The 14,229-nt window shown below is 39.7% G+C and overlaps 1 protein-coding gene across 3 annotated transcripts in view; it reads left to right on the plus strand.

Annotated features, from left to right (window-relative positions):
• Nucleotides 1-14,229, plus strand: part of CTBP2 (C-terminal binding protein 2) — a 219,794-nt gene that overhangs the window by 172,877 nt on the left and 32,688 nt on the right. For all 3 annotated transcript variants that reach the window (XM_053692600.1, XM_053692601.1, XM_053692599.1), the window contains one exon: nt 10,536-10,663. In XM_053692600.1, coding sequence (XP_053548575.1) covers nt 10,536-10,663 — 128 coding nt within the window. The remainder of the gene's footprint in view (nt 1-10,535; nt 10,664-14,229) is intronic.

Consider the following 14,229-nt stretch of genomic DNA (forward strand, 5'->3'; position numbering starts at 1 on the left):
ACAATACCACCCACATATCCCTACTCTAACCCAAACCCCCTTAAATAAACCTAACACTACCCCCCTGAAGATCTCCCTACTTTGAGCCGTGTTCACCCAGCCGGGCACTGATGGACCAAAAGAGGACATCCGGAGCGGCAGAAGTCTTCATCCTATCCGGGCAGAAGAGGACATCCGGACCGGCAGACATCTTCATCCAAGCGGCATCTTCTATCTTCATCCATCCGACGAGGAGCGGCTCCATCTTCAAGACTTCCGGCGTGGAACATCCTCCTTCGCTGACGACTACCCGACGAATGAAGGTTTCTTTAAGTGACGTCATCCAAGATGGCGTCCCTCGAATTCCGATTGGCTGATAGGATTCTATCAGCCAATCGGAATTAAAGGGCCACTGTAAGTAAATATTTTCTATGCCTGTTACTAACTAACTACCCCAAATACGCTTTTTATCAATAGCATTTCATTAACATATCTCTACCGTATATCAGAAATCTTGTCTGCAAATTTAATTGTTTTCCAAACCCACTCCGTGGGTATCCTTTGCTCTGTACCAATCCATTTACAATACCTAGGTTTCAAAATTGCGCTTTAAACACTAAGTTATTGGTTTAAGTATTTTGAACAAACAGTGCTGAAAATAGTGGGCAGGATAACGTGACATCATCGGCGAATAAAAGATACAACTTTTAGAACGTTATGAAACTTTGTTTTGGAGAAAATATAGGTCAGTAGGTTTTAATATGTTAGTTGTTTAGCTTAAAAATTATAACAGAAAGTAATCCTTTAAGGTAGGAAAAATCTGATTTGCTGATTGAATCAGCCAATCGGATTCAAGTTCAATCCGATTGGCTGTTGAACTTGAATCTGATTGGCTGATTCAATCAGCCAATCAGATTTTTCCTACCTTAATTCCGATTGGCTGATAGAATCCTATCAGCCAATCGGAATTCGAGGGACGCCATCTTGGATGACGTCACTTAAAGGAACCTTCATTCGTCGGGTAGTCGTCGGGGAAGGAGGATGTTCCGCGCCGGAGGTCTTGAAGATGGAGCCGCTCCTCGCCTAACGCAGCCCTTCAGAGAACTCTAAATACCAGCGTTGTTTAGAAGCAGCGCTAGAAAAAAAAGACGCGTAGCTAACGCACCCCTTCGGCCGCAAAACTCTAAATCTAGGTGTAAGAATATATCACATTCCAATGTTCTACACATACAAGAGTATGTTCATAAATAAATATTTCTACATGTATCTGTTTTTTGGTAAAATATATATCTATACATATATATATATATATATATATATATATATATATATATATATATATATACAGGGAGTGCAGAATTATTAGGCAAGTTGTATTTTTTAGGATTAATTTTATTATTGAACAACAACCATGTTCTCAATGAACCCAAAAAACTCATTAATATCAAAGCTGAATAGTTTTGGAAGTAGTTTTTAGTTTGTTTTTAGTTATAGCTATTTTAGGGGGATATCTGTGTGTGCAGGTGACTATTACTGTGCATAATTATTAGGCAACTTAACAAAAAACAAATATATACCCATTTCAATTATTTATTTTTACCAGTGAAACCAATATAACATCTCAACATTCACAAATATACATTTCTGACATTCAAAAACAAAACAAAAACAAATCAGTGACCAATATAGCCACCTTTCTTTGCAAGGACACTCAAAAGCCTGCCATCCATGGATTCTGTCAGTGTTTTGATCTGTTCACCATCAACATTGCGTGCAGCAGCAACCACAGCCTCCCAGACACTGTTCAGAGAGGTGTACTGTTTTCCCTCCTTGTAAATCTCACATTTGATGATTGTCAGGATTCTCCTTTAAGTATCACTTGTTAACAAGAATTAGGGCTGCTGTACCTTTAACAACATTCTGCTTCACTTCCTGTTTCCTATAAAAGATTGCCACTCCTTTAGTTCATTGCTTGGTATTGAGTCAACCTCGATCCTATGCTCTCCTGAAAATCTACAGATTACCCTTTTAGTGATTCAGCTTACTTGAACCCTCCTGCGCTGTTCACTCAGCTACTGTGTTACTATTCAAGATTCTCCTGCTGCTACGATAACATCAGACATTCCGGCCGGATCTACAAGATCAATCCGCGGTGACGTCACACGCCAACGGGATCGATCAACCAGGCAATTGCCGCTGCTCACATCCACATCGGAACTCTAAGTTGACATTGAAGCTACCTCTCAAAATCTATACTTGCCATCCGGCTCTGATAAGGTACCTCTCTCCCTCTCTTTTACTTCGGCTGTCCAAACTAAACATATACTCGCAGCTATCATATTATAATCAATCACTACCTGCAGTATGTATGCTCAACTTAACTCAGCCTGAAGTTTTTTTAATCAGTCTCATTGTAACTTTCATTTTTTCTATTAGAGTTCAGTAAGTTGATACTTTATTGCTACAGTGTCTCAGCCTGTATTTTTTCTATAACTTCTGTCATTATTCCACACAAGTTTCATTCATTAACCTTAACTGCATTTCACTGTAGTAACTCACAGGTGGCAGTTCTAAGTTCTTGTTTATTTTTATTTGAAACTTATACCAACTGCTTAGAATTATACTTGAGACTCACGTTGTCATTATGGTAACCTATGTGTTTTTCATATAATTCTAATCCACAATCCTAAACTTTTATCTCAGCAGCTGTGGTCTAATTGAAGTTTCTTCTTTGTTCTCTAGATAACTCTGTTTTCCAAACAGATTGTGACAGAATACCAAGCCCTTTTTTTAACATGGACCCAGCTGAGATGACCGCACAAATACAATCTCTTAATCAAAAAGTAGATTTACTGGCTGATGGCCTTAACACATTAAAAGCAGAGAATGTAGCACTTAAAGCTTACATAAAGGATTACCTAGAGACTAAAGTACATACACCTGAACCACAAGTTAGTCTTCCTGAAAAATTCTATGGAGACAGGGCACACTACAGAGATTTCAAAAATGCATGCCTCCTCCTGTTCACTTTAAAACCACAGTCATACCCTAATGATAGAATCAGAGTCTTGACTATTATCTCGTTCCTTAGAGGGGAACCACGCAGTTGGGCCAATAGTTTTTTTGAGACCAATGAAAATATACTCAATTCATTGGATCAGTTTCTCTTAGCCATGGGTCAATTGTATGAGGACCCTTTCAAACAACAGACTGCAGAGACAACACTCAGGGCTCTGAAATAAAGAAAAAGGGTAGTCGAAGACTACATTACAGATTTCAAGAGGTGGGCAAAAGATTCCGAATGGAATAATCTCTCCTTAAGGAATCAGTTCCGCCTGGGTCTAGCAGACTCTGTTAAAGATGAACTCTCCCGCACGGATATTCCTCCCACATTAGAAGAGTTAATGAAGCTCAGTATCACTATTGATAGGAGATTAAGGGAAAGACAGCATGAAAGAACATACCCAGAGGCATACACTAAGAAAAATACTAGTAGTACACCTGTCACTTCCTCTCACAAGTCCAATATAGAACCAATGGACATTGGCTTTCTAAAAGGCCCTTTAAGCCCCCAAGAAAAAGTCAGGCGCAGGGAAAACAATCTGTGCCTCTATTGCGCTTCAGACGAACACTCAGTTAAGGATTGTCCAGCCCTGCAGAGATCTAACAAGGGTGAGTCTGTTATTTCTAGTAATTGTTGTAATACCTCTGAATTAAGAACAACATACTGTAAACTCTCACTCTCTTTTCAGTGGGATCAACACCGGCTCAACGTGCCCGCAATAATTGACTCTGGAGCAACAGCTTGTTACATTGATAAAGATTATACATTTATCAATAAAATTCCGCTTATCCACAAAAAGTCTCCTGTTTTATTAAAGGGTATTGATGGAAGGCCTATTTCCTCAGGTATTGTAGAGTTTCAAACAATACCCATACTAGTCTCTACCCCTGAACAACATAGGGAATATCTTACGTTTGATGTCATTGCTTCCCCTGCATCTCCAGTCATAATAGGGTTAAATTGGCTAACATTACACAACCCTGACATAAACTGGACAACTTTGACGCTTACTTTTTCCTCTAAATACTGCAGTACCACATGTTTCCCATTAAACATCATGCACATCACCCCTGTACAAGATGATATACATTTACCTGAACAGTACAGGGATTTTGCAGATGTATTTAGTAAAACTCAGTCAGAAAATCTTCCCCCACACAGGAAGTATGACTGCCCTATTGAGCTAGTCCCAGGGGCACAGATACCCTATGGCCATATTTTTCCTTTATCCAAACCCGAACTTTCACATCTAAAAACCTATCTTGAGGAAAATTTAAGAAAGGGATTCATTCGCCCCTCCACCTCTCCAGCTGGAGCGGGCATATTCTTCGTGAAAAATAAAGATGGCTCTCTACGGCCTATTGTAGATTACAGACAACTTAACAAGATCACAATAAAAAACCGGTACCCCTTACCACTTATCCCTGAATTGATCGAAAGATTAGAAGGGGCTAAATACTTCACCAAATTAGACCTCAGAGGGGCTTATAACTTAATACGTGTAAGAAGTGGTGACGAATGGCTCACAGCGTTCCGTACTCGATATGGCCTGTATGAGTACACAGTGATGCCATTCGGCTTATGTAATGCCCCGGCCACATTTCAACACCTAATCAACGATCTCTTTAGAGATTTTCTAGATGTTTTCCTTGTCATATATTTGTATGACATACTCATTTACTCAAAGACCTTCTCTGAACATATTCTACACGTAAGACAGGTACTCTCTAGGTTGAGGAGTAATTTCCTTTATGCAAAACCCGAGAAGTGTATTTTCAACACACAGAGTATAACCTTTCTAGGCTATGTAATAACATCCAATGGAATTCACATGGAACAAGCCAAGATTCAGGCCATTATCGACTGGCCCCCGCCTAAAACCAGGAAAGAGGTACAAAGGTTCCTTGGTTTTGCGAACTTTTATCGGAAGTTCATAAAGAACTTCTCGAACATAACAAAGCCTCTAACTTTCCTAACTAAATCCAATTCACCTTTTAAATGGAATACTGAAGCTCAATCAGCATTTGATATATTAAAACATCGCTTCACTACCGCACCAATCCTGAGATTTCCTAACCCTGACTTACCTTATACCCTAGAGGTAGACGCTTCAGATGTAGCCGTAGGAGCAGTCTTATCTCAACGTTCTGGTATAAACCAACCTCTCCATCCTGTAGCTTACTTTTCTCGCTGTTTGTCCAGCTCGGAACAAAACTACCCTATTGGAGATAAGGAGCTCCTTGCCATTAAGTTGTCACTCGAACACTGGCGTCACCTACTAGAGGGCACCTCAGTTCCCACTGTCATATATAGGGACCATAGGAATCTCCAATACCTTAAAACTACAAGGACACTTTCCGCTAGACAGGTCCGCTGGAACCTCTTCTTCTCTAGGTTTAATTTTCAAATTGTCTACCGGCCAGCGAAGAAAAACCATAAAGCAGATGCCTTATCAAGGTTACCTACCCACACTCGTTTCAATTATCCAAAAGATACTATCATCCCATCAGAAAACTTTGTCTCTTTTGTCATAGACTCCAACCCAAGTCTCTCCCATGAGCAATCTTTGGACTCCAGTAAACCAATCTCCCACTTGCAGAAGAAGACTGATGGTTTATACTACTTCAAGGATAAATTGTACATCCCTCCTAAATTAAGACAGATTGTTTTGCAGTCCTCACATGAATCTTTACTAGCTGGGCATCCCGGCATTAAAAAGACACAGGAACTTATCACACGTTCCTATTGGTGGCCAGGAATCTGTCAAGACATAAAAAAGCACGTCCTCACCTGTACAGAATGTACAGTTTCCAAAAGAGCTAAACATCCTCCCTATGGACTCTTGATTCCAATACCTACGCCTAGTAGACCTTGGCTAGAGATCGCTCTAGATTTCATAGTTGATCTTCCAAAATCAGACAACAACACTACCATTTTAGTTGTTGTCGATCTGTTCAGCAAAATGTCACACTTCATTCCTTACCATAAACTTCCCTCTGCATCTGAAACCATTCAACTACTTATTCATCATGTTTTTAAGCATCACGGTGTCCCCGATACTATGCTTACTGACAGAGGAACTCAATTTTCTAGCAAACTCTGGAGTGAATTCTGTAGGGTTTTTTCAATTGACAAACGGCTGAGTATGGCTTACCATCCCCAGACCAACGGCCAGACTGAGAGGTTGAATCAGTGGCTTGAACAGTTCCTTAGGACTTACTGCTCGTCTCAACCACTGCAATAGTCGAAGCATCTTCCCTACACAGAGTTCTGCTTCAATAACACCACCCACTCCGCAACTAAACAAACTCCATTTTATACTAACTACGGATTTCATCCCAGATTTCAACTACTGCCCGACAACCAGAGTTTTTCACCCAACATCTCGGATCTTTCCATTCTTATTTCGTCCAATTTTTCCACTGTTAAGGCTGCTATAGAAGATGCAAAGAAGACCCAAAAATTCTATTATGACAGGAAAAGAATACCATCTCCGTTATACTCGATTGGTGACTTAGTTTGGTTATCAACCAAAAACCTCAAACTTAACATTCCTTGTAAAAAATTCGCTCCGCTTTTTATTGGACCGTACCCTGTGACTCACATCGTCAATTCCAATGCTGTTCGTCTCAAGCTGCCTGATTCAATGAAGGTGCACCCCACCTTTCATGTATCCCTGCTAAAACCCTACAAGGCTCTCAGGAACTCCACTTCTGGTACCGTCCATCCTGAGGTTGTTGTGGACCCTAACACTGAATACGAGGTGCTTTCTATCCTGGACTCCCGTATCCATCGTGGTGTTCTTCAATATCTCATCCGTTGGAAGGGTTACACCCCGGATGATGATTCGTGGGAGCCTGCTGTTAACATCTCCGCTCCTAGACTGGTTGCACTGTTCCATCGTAGGAATCCTGACCGTCCCAGTCCTTGAGCCCCGGGGTTGCTCCTTGAGGAGGGGGTCCTGTCAGGATTCTCCTTTAAGTATCACTTGTTAACAAGAATTAGGGCTGCTGTACCTTTAACAACATTCTGCTTCACTTCCTGTTTCCTATAAAAGATTGCCACTCCTTTAGTTCATTGCTTGGTATTGAGTCAACCTCGATCCTATGCTCTCCTGAAAATCTACAGATTACCCTTTTAGTGATTCAGCTTACTTGAACCCTCCTGCGCTGTTCACTCAGCTACTGTGTTACTATTCAAGATTCTCCTGCTGCTACGATAACATCAGACATTCCGGCCGGATCTACAAGATCAATCCGCGGTGACGTCACACGCCAACGGGATCGATCAACCAGGCAATTGCCGCTGCTCACATCCACATCGGAACTCTAAGTTGGCATTGAAGCTACCTCTCAAAATCTATACTTGCCATCCGGCTCTGATAAGGTACCTCTCTCCCTCTCTTTTACTTTGGCTGTCCAAACTAAACATATACTCGCAGCTATCATATTATAATCAATCACTACCTGCAGTATGTATGCTCAACTTAACTCAGCCTGAAGTTTTTTTAATCAGTCTCATTGTAACTTTCATTTTTTCTATTAGAGTTCAGTAAGTTGATACTTTATTGCTACAGTGTCTCAGCCTGTATTTTTTCTATAACTTCTGTCATTATTCCACACAAGTTTCATTCATTAACCTTAACTGCATTTCACTGTAGTAACTCATAGGTGGCAATTCTAAGTTCTTGTTTATTTTTATTTGAAACTTATACCAACTGCTTAGAATTATACTTGAGACTCACGTTGTCATTATGGTAACCTATGTGTTTTTCATATAATTCTAATCCACAATCCTAAACTTTTATCTCAGCAGCTGTGGTCTAATTGAAGTTTCTTCTTTGTTGTCTAGATAACTCTGTTTTCCAAACAGATTGTGACAATGATGGACCACAGGTTCTCAATGGGGTTCAGATCAGGTGAACAAGGAGGCCATGTCATTAGATTTTCTTCTTTTATACCCTTTCTTGCCAGCCACGCTGTGGAGTACTTAGACTCGTGTGATGGAGCATTGTCCTGCATGAAAATCATGTTTTTCTTGAAGGATGCAGACTTCTTCCTGTACCACTGCTTGAAGAAGGTGTCTTCCAGAAACTGGCAGTAGGACTGGGAGTTGAGCTTGACTCCATCCTCAACCCGAAAAGGCCCCACAAGCTCATCTTTGATGATACCAGCCCAAACCAGTACTCCACCTCCACCTTGCTGGCGTCTGAGTCGGACTGGAGCTCTCTGCCCTTTACCAATCCAGCCACGGGCCCATCCATCTGGCCCATCAAGACTCACTCTCATTTCATCAGTCCATAAAACCTTAGAAAAATCAGTCTTGAGATATTTCTTGGCCCAGTCTTGACGTTTCAGCTTGTGTGTCTTGTTCAGTGGTGGTCGTCTTTCAGCCTTTCTTACCTTGGCCATGTCTCTGAGTATTGCACACCTTGTGCTTTTGGGCACTCCAGTGATGTTGCAGCTCTGAAATATGGCCAAACTCGTGGCAAGTGGCATCTTGGCAGCTGCACGCTTGACTTTTCTCAGTTCATGGGCAGTTATTTTGCACCTTGGTTTTTCCACACGCTTCTTGCGACCCTGTTGACTATTTTGAATGAAACGCTTGATTGTTCGATGATCACGCTTCAGAAGCTTTGCAATTTTAAGTGTGCTGCATCCCTCTGCAAGATATCTCACTATTTTTGACTTTTCTGAGCCTGTCAAGTCCTTCTTTTGACCCATTTTGCCAAAGGAAAGGAAGTTGCCTAATAATTATGCACACCTGATATAGGGTGTTGATGTCATTAGACCACACCCCTTCTCATTACAGAGATGCACATCACCTAATATGCTTAATTGGTAGTAGGCTTTCGAGCCTATACAGCTTGGAGTAAGACAACATGCATAAAGAGGATGATGTGGTCAAAATACTCATTTGCCTAATAATTCTGCACTCCCTGTATATATATATATATATATATATATATATATATATATATATATATATATATGCATATATATATATATATATATATATATATGCATATATATATATATATGCATATATATATATATATATATATATGTATATATATATATATATATGCATATATATATATATATATATATATATATATATGCATATATATATATATATGCATATATATATATATATATATATATATATGTATATATATATATATATATGTATATATATATATATATATATAGGTATCGATAAATAAAGATATATATATATATATATATATATATATATATATATATATATATATATATATATATAGGAATATCTATTTAGAAATACAAAGAACATATTCCTCTATGTGCAAAACATTGGAATGTGAAATATTTACAGTTAAAACATATCAGCCAAGTCTTAACATTTTTAAAAAAAAATTACATATTTTTTTACAGCAGTTATTTTTTAATAGCCAAACTCCTCCCACCATTTGCCTTACTTGGAGGAGCTAATCTGGGCTTTAGTCTGCAGACAAGTCTAACCACAGTTTCAAAGTTGGAATAAAATGCATTATTTTGAGGTTGTTATCTGATAAATCTAATTAGGTTTAATTTATTAAAAAATAAATATTGCATATTTTAGGGCATATTTATTAAGCTCCGTACGGAGCTTGATGCCTTGTTTTTCTCGCCGGAAACAGAAGTTATGAAGCAGCGGTCCACATGCTCTGAGGCGGCGGACAGAAATGGCCAGAAATCAACCCGATCGAATATGATCGGGTTGACTGACACCCCCTGCTAGCGGACGATTGGCTCGCAAATCTGCAGGGGGCGGCATTGCACCAGCAGTTCACAAGAACTGGTGGTGCAATGATAAATGCCGAGAGCATATCGTGTCCGCTCGCACAATCATAAATATGCCCCATTGTCTTTATATGTGCACATATGTATTGATGTGTTTATATGTGTGTGTATATATGTCTGTAAATATATATATTCACATATAAATACATAAATGCATATGAGTATAAGTGAACTTTTAAATGTATTTTTGATGTATTTTGTGACACTTGTTTTTCACAAAGCAGTTAACCAGAGTTCTGAAGATGCAGTAATCATTCTAGCATAAATAGCGATTGCGCTCAAACATTCGCGTTCACTTTCAACTTGTAATACCAGCGGTAAGCCAACAAGCGCTAACTCCCACGACAAACCCCTTATCGCTCAGGCGCAAACTTTTGCGCTCCACTCGTAATCTGCCCAAAAATCTTTTAAGTGAAATATGATCATCAGTTTATTAATTTATCATTGCAGTGTTTGATCAAAAATGTTCAAAATAGTAAGAAGGTATATTTTTTGTTAAAAGGACATTAATGTAACTTTTTTTTAAAAAAAGGACATTTTAAAATTATTGCAGATTTTGTTTATATTTTCCTAAAATATCTATAGCTAAACCTTACAAATACTTACTGAACGTATACATCCTTTAGCAGAAGTGTAAGATTAAACAAGCTACCTCCTGTGGGTTTCAGATATGCGCAGGGTGCTTTGAAAGATGTTCCCAACCTAATCTGCACCCCACACACGGCGTGGTACAGCGAGCAAGCATCACTCGAGATGAGGGAAGCCGCAGCTACAGAGATGCGCAGAGCTGTTACAGGTAACTACATGTGTTTCTGTAGCCAAAGTGATCTGTGATTTCAAAATGCAATACATTTTACATCCAAAATCAGATTTTCCTATTCAACATAAGCACAGAAACTTTTGTAAACAGAAACTTAAAGGAACACTTGAAAAATAATCATTTCCAATCGTTTGTATGTAAAATGTAAGTGTGTGAGCTGTGTCAAACATCTTCTAACAGCATATATATATATATATATATATATATATATATATATATATATATATATATATATATATATATATATATATATATATATACTGTACACAGTATATATATATATATATATATATATATATATATATATATATATATATATATTTTTTAAAGTAATCTTTTCCCTTTGGAAGCCTCTTACCAAATCCTTCATTCCTGTAGCTATACTTTTATAATTTGTCTATATCCAGAGTCCTGCTCGCTCCCTTTGTGACATATTTAAGTGCTCATGCTTGGGATTCTTCAGAGACAAAAGCGTGACAAGCCCAACTTGGAGCTATGTCAAGGAAGCTTTACAGAGAGAAGTATATATATATACAGGGAGTGCAGAATTATTAGGCAAGTTGTATTTTTGAGGATTAATTATATTATTGAACAAAAACCATGTTCTCAATGAACCCAAAAAACTCATTAATATCAAAGCTGAATAGTTTTGGAAGTAGTTTTTAGTTTGTTTTTAGTTATAGCTATTTAGCAACCCAAAAAGGCCCCACAAGCTCATCTTTGATGATACCAGCCCAAACCAGTACTCCACCTCCACCTTGCTGGCGTCTGAGTCGGACTGGAGCTCTCTGCCCTTTACCAATCCAGCCATGGGCCCATCCATCTGGCCCATCAAGACTCACTCTCATTTCATCAGTCCATAAAACCTTAGAAAAATCAGTCTTGAGATATTTCTTGGCCCAGTCTTGACGTTTCAGCTTGTGTGTCTTGTTCAGTGGTGGTCGTCTTTCAGCCTTTCTTACCTTGGCCATGTCTCTGAGTATTGCACACCTTGTGCTTTTGGGCACTCCAGTGATGTTGCAGCTCTGAAATATGGCCAAACTGGTGGCAAGTGGCATCTTGGCAGCTGCACGCTTGACTTTTCTCAGTTCATGGGCAGTTATTTTGCGCCTTGGTTTTTCCACACGCTTCTTGCGACCCTGTTGACTATTTTGAATGAAACGCTTGATTGTTCGATGATCACGCTTCAGAAGCTTTGCAATTTTAAGAGTGCTGCATCCCTCTGCAAGATATCTCACTATTTTTTACTTTTCTGAGCCTGTCAAGTCCTTCTTTTGACCCATTTTGCCAAAGGAAAGGAAGTTGCCTAATAATTATGCACACCTGATATAGGGTGTTGATGTCATTAGACCACACCCCTTCTCATTACAGAGATGCACATCACCTAATATGCTTAATTGGTAGTAGGCTTTCGAGCCTATACAGCTTGGAGTAAGACAACATGCATAAAGAGGATGATGTGGTCAAAATACTCATTTGCCTAATAATTCTGCACTCCCTATATATATATATATATATATATATATATATATATATATATACACACACACACATATATGTAATGCATAAATAATATAGTGCGTGTGTATAGATATATTTATAATGCAATACATAAATAATATAGTGCGTGTTTATATATATATATTTATAATGCAATACATAAAATAGGGAGGAGAAGTCATAGGGAGGAGAAGGGCTTGATAAATTGTGACTACAGGTTCTCTTGTGACATCCTGCAGTAATAGGGAGGAGAAGGGCTTGATAAATTGTGACTGCAGGTTCTCTTGTGACAACCTGCAGTAATAGGGAGGAGAAGGGCTTGATAAATCGTGAATACAGGTTCTCTTGTGATAACCTGCAGTAATAGGGAGGAGAAGGGCTTGATAAATCGTGACTACAGGTTCTCTTGTGACAACTTGAAGTCACAGGGAGGAGAAGGGCTTGATAAATCATGACTACAGGTTCTCTTGTGACATCCTGCAGTAATAGGGAGGAGAAGGGCTTGATAAATCGTGACTACAGGTTCTCTTGTGACAACTTGAAGTCACAGGGAGGAGAAGGGCTTGATAAATCGTGACTGCAGGTTCTCTTGTGACATCCTGCAGTAATAGGGAGAAGGGCTTGATAAATCGTGACTGCAGGTTCTTTTGTGACAACCTGCAGTCATAGGGAGGAGAAGGGCTTGATAAATCGTGACTGCAGGTTCTCTTGTGACAACCTGAAGTCATAGGGAGGAGAAGGGCTTGATAAATCGTGACTACAGGTTCTCTTGTGACAACCTGCAGTCATAGGGAGGAGAAGGGCTTGATAAATCGTGACTGCAGGTTCTCTTGTGACAACCTGCAGTCATAGGGAGGAGAAGGGCTTGATAAATCGTGACTACAGGTTCTCTTGTGACAACCTGCAGTCATAGGGAGGAGAAGGGCTTAATAAATCGTGACTACAGGTTCTCTTGTGACATCATGCAGTAATAGGGAGGAGAAGGGCTTGATAAATTGTGACTACAGGTTCTCTTGTGACATCCTGCAGTAATAGGGAGGAGAAGGGCTTGATAAATTGTGACTGCAGGTTCTCTTGTGACAACCTGCAGTAATAGGGAGGAGAAGGGCTTGATAAATCGTGAATACAGGTTCTCTTGTGATAACCTGCAGTAATAGGGAGGAGAAGGGCTTGATAAATCGTGACTACAGGTTCTCTTGTGACAACTTGCAGTCACAGGGAGGAGAAGGGCTTGATAAATCATGACTACAGGTTCTCTTGTGACATCCTGCAGTAATAGGGAGGAGAAGGGCTTGATAAATCGTGACTACAGGTTCTCTTGTGACAACTTGAAGTCACAGGGAGGAGAAGGGCTTGATAAATCGTGACTGCAGGTTCTCTTGTGACATCCTGCAGTTATAGGGAGAAGGGCTTGATAAATCGTGACTGCAGGTTCTCTTGTGACAACCTGCAGTCATAGGGAGGAGAAGGGCTTGATAAATCGTGACTGCAGGTTCTCTTGTGACAACCTGCAGTCATAGGGAGGAGAAGGGCTTGATAAATCGTGACTGCAGGTTCTCTTGTGACAACCTGAAGTCATAGGGAGGAGAAGGGCTTGATAAATCGTGACTACAGGTTCTCTTGTGACAACCTGCAGTCATAGGGAGGAGAAGGGCTTGATAAATCGTGACTGCAGGTTCTCTTGTGACAACCTGCAGTCATAGGGAGGAGAAGGGCTTGATAAATCGTGACTACAGGTTCTCTTGTGACAACCTGCAGTCATAGGGAGGAGAAGGGCTTAATAAATCGTGACTACAGGTTCTCTTGTGACATCATGCAGTAATAGGGAGGAGAAGGGCTTGATAAATTGTGACTACAGGTTCTCTTGTGACAACCTGCAGTAATAGGGAGGAGAAGGGCTTGATAAATCGTGACTGCAGGTTCTCTTGTGACAACCTGCAGTAATAGGGAGGAGAAGGGCTTGATAAATCGTGACTACAGGTTCTCTTGTGACAACCTGCAGTCATAGGGAGGAGAAGGGCTTAATAAATCGTGACTACAGG

The sequence above is a fragment of the Bombina bombina genome, chromosome 9 (assembly GCF_027579735.1).
Source record: "Bombina bombina isolate aBomBom1 chromosome 9, aBomBom1.pri, whole genome shotgun sequence".
Lineage (NCBI taxonomy): Eukaryota > Metazoa > Chordata > Amphibia > Anura > Bombinatoridae > Bombina > Bombina bombina.